Consider the following 2,966-nt stretch of genomic DNA (forward strand, 5'->3'; position numbering starts at 1 on the left):
GGAAGGGGAACATCACACACTGGGGCCTATTATGGGGGGGGGGAGGGATGGCATTGGGAGTTATACCTGATGTAAATGACGAGTTGATGGGTGCAGCACACCAACATTGCATATGTATACATATGTAACAAACCTGCATGTTGTGCACATGTACCCTAGAACGTGTATAATAAAAAAAATCTTTTTTAATGAGAAATGAATGTTGACATTTGTGTTATTCCTAATGTTGGAGAAAATCAGCTTATCACATATTTGATCACATATATGTCAAATGTGCTGTTAGCTGTTTGTTTTTCATAGATGTGCAGCAATAGGTGGAGAAAATCACTGTCTTGTTCTAGTTTGCAGAGTTTATCATAACCTAGTTTCGAATTTTGTAAAATGCTTTTATTACATTTTTGAGATTTTTATTTTAGTCTGTTAACATAGATTACACTAATAGAGTTTAAATTGTTGGATCAAACTTGAATTCTTGATAAACCTCACTAGGTTATGATTTATTATTGTTTGTATATGGAGGGATTCAATTTGCTAAATGTCTTTTTGTTTTGTTTTAGCATGAGTGCAAGTTTATTTAAAAAGGCTTTACAACAAGAAAGAAAGGGAAGTATGCTTGGAAGAGACCCCAGTGAGGCGATTTGAAGGACGAGTGCCTCAATTTGCTAAAATTTTGTTAAGGCTCTGTCTATATTCATGTGGTGATGGGTCTACAGTTTTGTTTAATGTCATTGCCTTTTTGGTGTGCTGTTAATGCTAACTTTCATATAGTTCAGAAGTGTTTGAACCTTTCTCTTTTTGGAAGAGTCTGTGTATAATTGGTATTACTTCTTCCTTTAATATTTCATAAAAGTTCTTACATGTTTTAGGAATGACCCTCAGTTGATGCCATCAAGAAAAAGGAACCTCAGTCCTACCACCACAAAGAACTTAAATATGCTAACAACTCAAAATAAGCAAGAAACAGATTCTCCGTGAGACTCTAGAAAGGAACACAATCATGACAACACTTTGATTTTAACCCAGTGATGTCTCTATTATACTTATGACCTAAAGAACTGTAAGATAATATATTTGTATTGTTTAAACCACAAGTTTGTGGTGATTTGTTAGGATAGCAATAGAAAGCTAATACATCAACATTATTCTGTGAGCATCTCTTTACTTTCCAATGCAATATTTCCTTGACTCATGTTGTACTTTTTCTGCCACAATCAGAAAACAGCCTCTTCTCTAAGGAGTTCTGGTTCCTTTTATTAAAAAATTATACAAACCAATAACTGGGCATTAAATATGCTCAAAGCTACTGGAATGCCACTGCTTGCTAGGATATCTCACAAAAGATAGGGAGTATGTACACATTATCTATATAAATTGAATTCTTTATTTGTAGGTTAAACCTACAAATATTTCAGAAGTTGGTTATTTAAAAAGATTCTTAAGACTACAGTAGCATACTCACATAAGGGTTTTACTTGTAGGCAAAGATATGGTATAGTAAGAGAATACAACACCAAATGCACATTGAATAAAATAACAAATGGATAAACCGGGCTTCATAAAATTAAGACAATCTGCTTTAGGAAAGATACTGTTAAGAACTGAAAACAAGGTCAAGCATGGTGGCTCATGCCTGTACCCTGGCACTTTGGGAGGCTGAGGCAGGATGACCACTTGAGGCCAGGAGTTAAGAGACTAGTCTATGTAACATAGCAAGACCACTCCTCTAAATTTTAAAAAAGAAAACAAAAGCCACAGACAATGAAAAAATATTCCCAACGCTTATATCAAATAAGGAATTTGTCTTCAGAAATATTAAGAACTTGCAACCAACCAAATTTTTTTTTTTTTTTTTGAGACGGAGTCTCGCTCTGTCGCCCAGGCTGGAGTGCAGTGGCCGGATCTCAGCTCACTGCAAGCTCCGCCTCCCGGGTTTACACCATTCTCCTGCCTCAGCCTCCCGAGTAGCTGGGACTACAGGCACCCACCACCTCGCCCGGCTAGTTTTTTGTATTTTTTAGTAGAGACGGGGTTTCACCGTGTTAGCCAGGATGGTCTCGATCTTCTGACCTTGTGATCCGCCCGTCTCGGCCTCCCAAAGTGCTGGGATTACAGGCTTGAGCCACCGCGCCCGGCCTAGAAATATTAAGAACTTGCAACCAACCAAATATTTTAAAAAACAGGCAAAAAATACCAACAGACATTTTATTAACGAAGATATATGAGTGACAAATAAGCACATTAAAAAATGCTGAAAACTAAGTCATGGGAAAAACACAAATTAAGATCTACAATGAAATACTACTGCACATTTAGTAAAATGGCTAAAATGAATGGCCTATGATTTCCATACATATAAATTGTCAGTAATGTAATGTGAAGAAATGGAAAACCTAACATATTCCAGGAGGGAATATGAAATGCTAACCATTTAGAACACAATTTGGCAAGTAAAATTTCAAACATTTGGATCAACTTACAGAATAACTGAGGAACTTTGCAGCCCTGTTACACAGCCAAACTGGTGAAAATTATAAAAACACAATTCAGTCTCTGGAAATGGTCATAAGGGTGTACAGCAAATAAATATTTATTAAAGAAGATCTAACATTCATAAGAACAGCAAAAGTCAGTCACATCTGAACCAAGACCACTCCTTTCCTCCCCCAACTCCAAACTCAGCGAGATTAAAACTCCATTCGACTGGTACAGCCAAGAATACACGGCTCCCTCTCTCCGGAGCTCCAAGGCAGAGGGCTATCTTCTCAGGAGGGACAATCTGTCAGGAATTCTCATCCTGCCTCCAGTGTGCATATTTAGATGAATGACATTCAATTGCCAGCTCCCTCATAAAGATCACCCTCAGAGTTTCTGGGTTTTTTGTTTGTTTGTTTGAGACGAAGTCTCGCTCACTCACCCAAGCTGGCGTGCAGTGGCGCGACCTTGGCTCCATGCAATCTCCGCCTCCC

At 37.9% G+C, this 2,966-nt stretch overlaps 1 protein-coding gene across 1 annotated transcript in view; it reads right to left on the reverse strand.

Annotated features, from left to right (window-relative positions):
* Positions 1-2,555: 2,555 nt before the first annotated feature.
* ZNF773 (zinc finger protein 773) overlaps positions 2,556-2,966 on the reverse strand; it is an 8,609-nt gene continuing 8,198 nt past the window's right edge. The window contains exon 4 of the mRNA XM_011932390.1: positions 2,556-2,868. Coding sequence (XP_011787780.1) covers positions 2,780-2,868 — 89 coding nt within the window. The 3' untranslated portion in view covers positions 2,556-2,779. The remainder of the gene's footprint in view (positions 2,869-2,966) is intronic.

This window comes from Colobus angolensis, unplaced genomic scaffold (assembly GCF_000951035.1).
Source record: "Colobus angolensis palliatus isolate OR3802 unplaced genomic scaffold, Cang.pa_1.0 Scaffold96, whole genome shotgun sequence".
In the NCBI taxonomy this organism is placed as follows: domain Eukaryota; kingdom Metazoa; phylum Chordata; class Mammalia; order Primates; family Cercopithecidae; genus Colobus; species Colobus angolensis.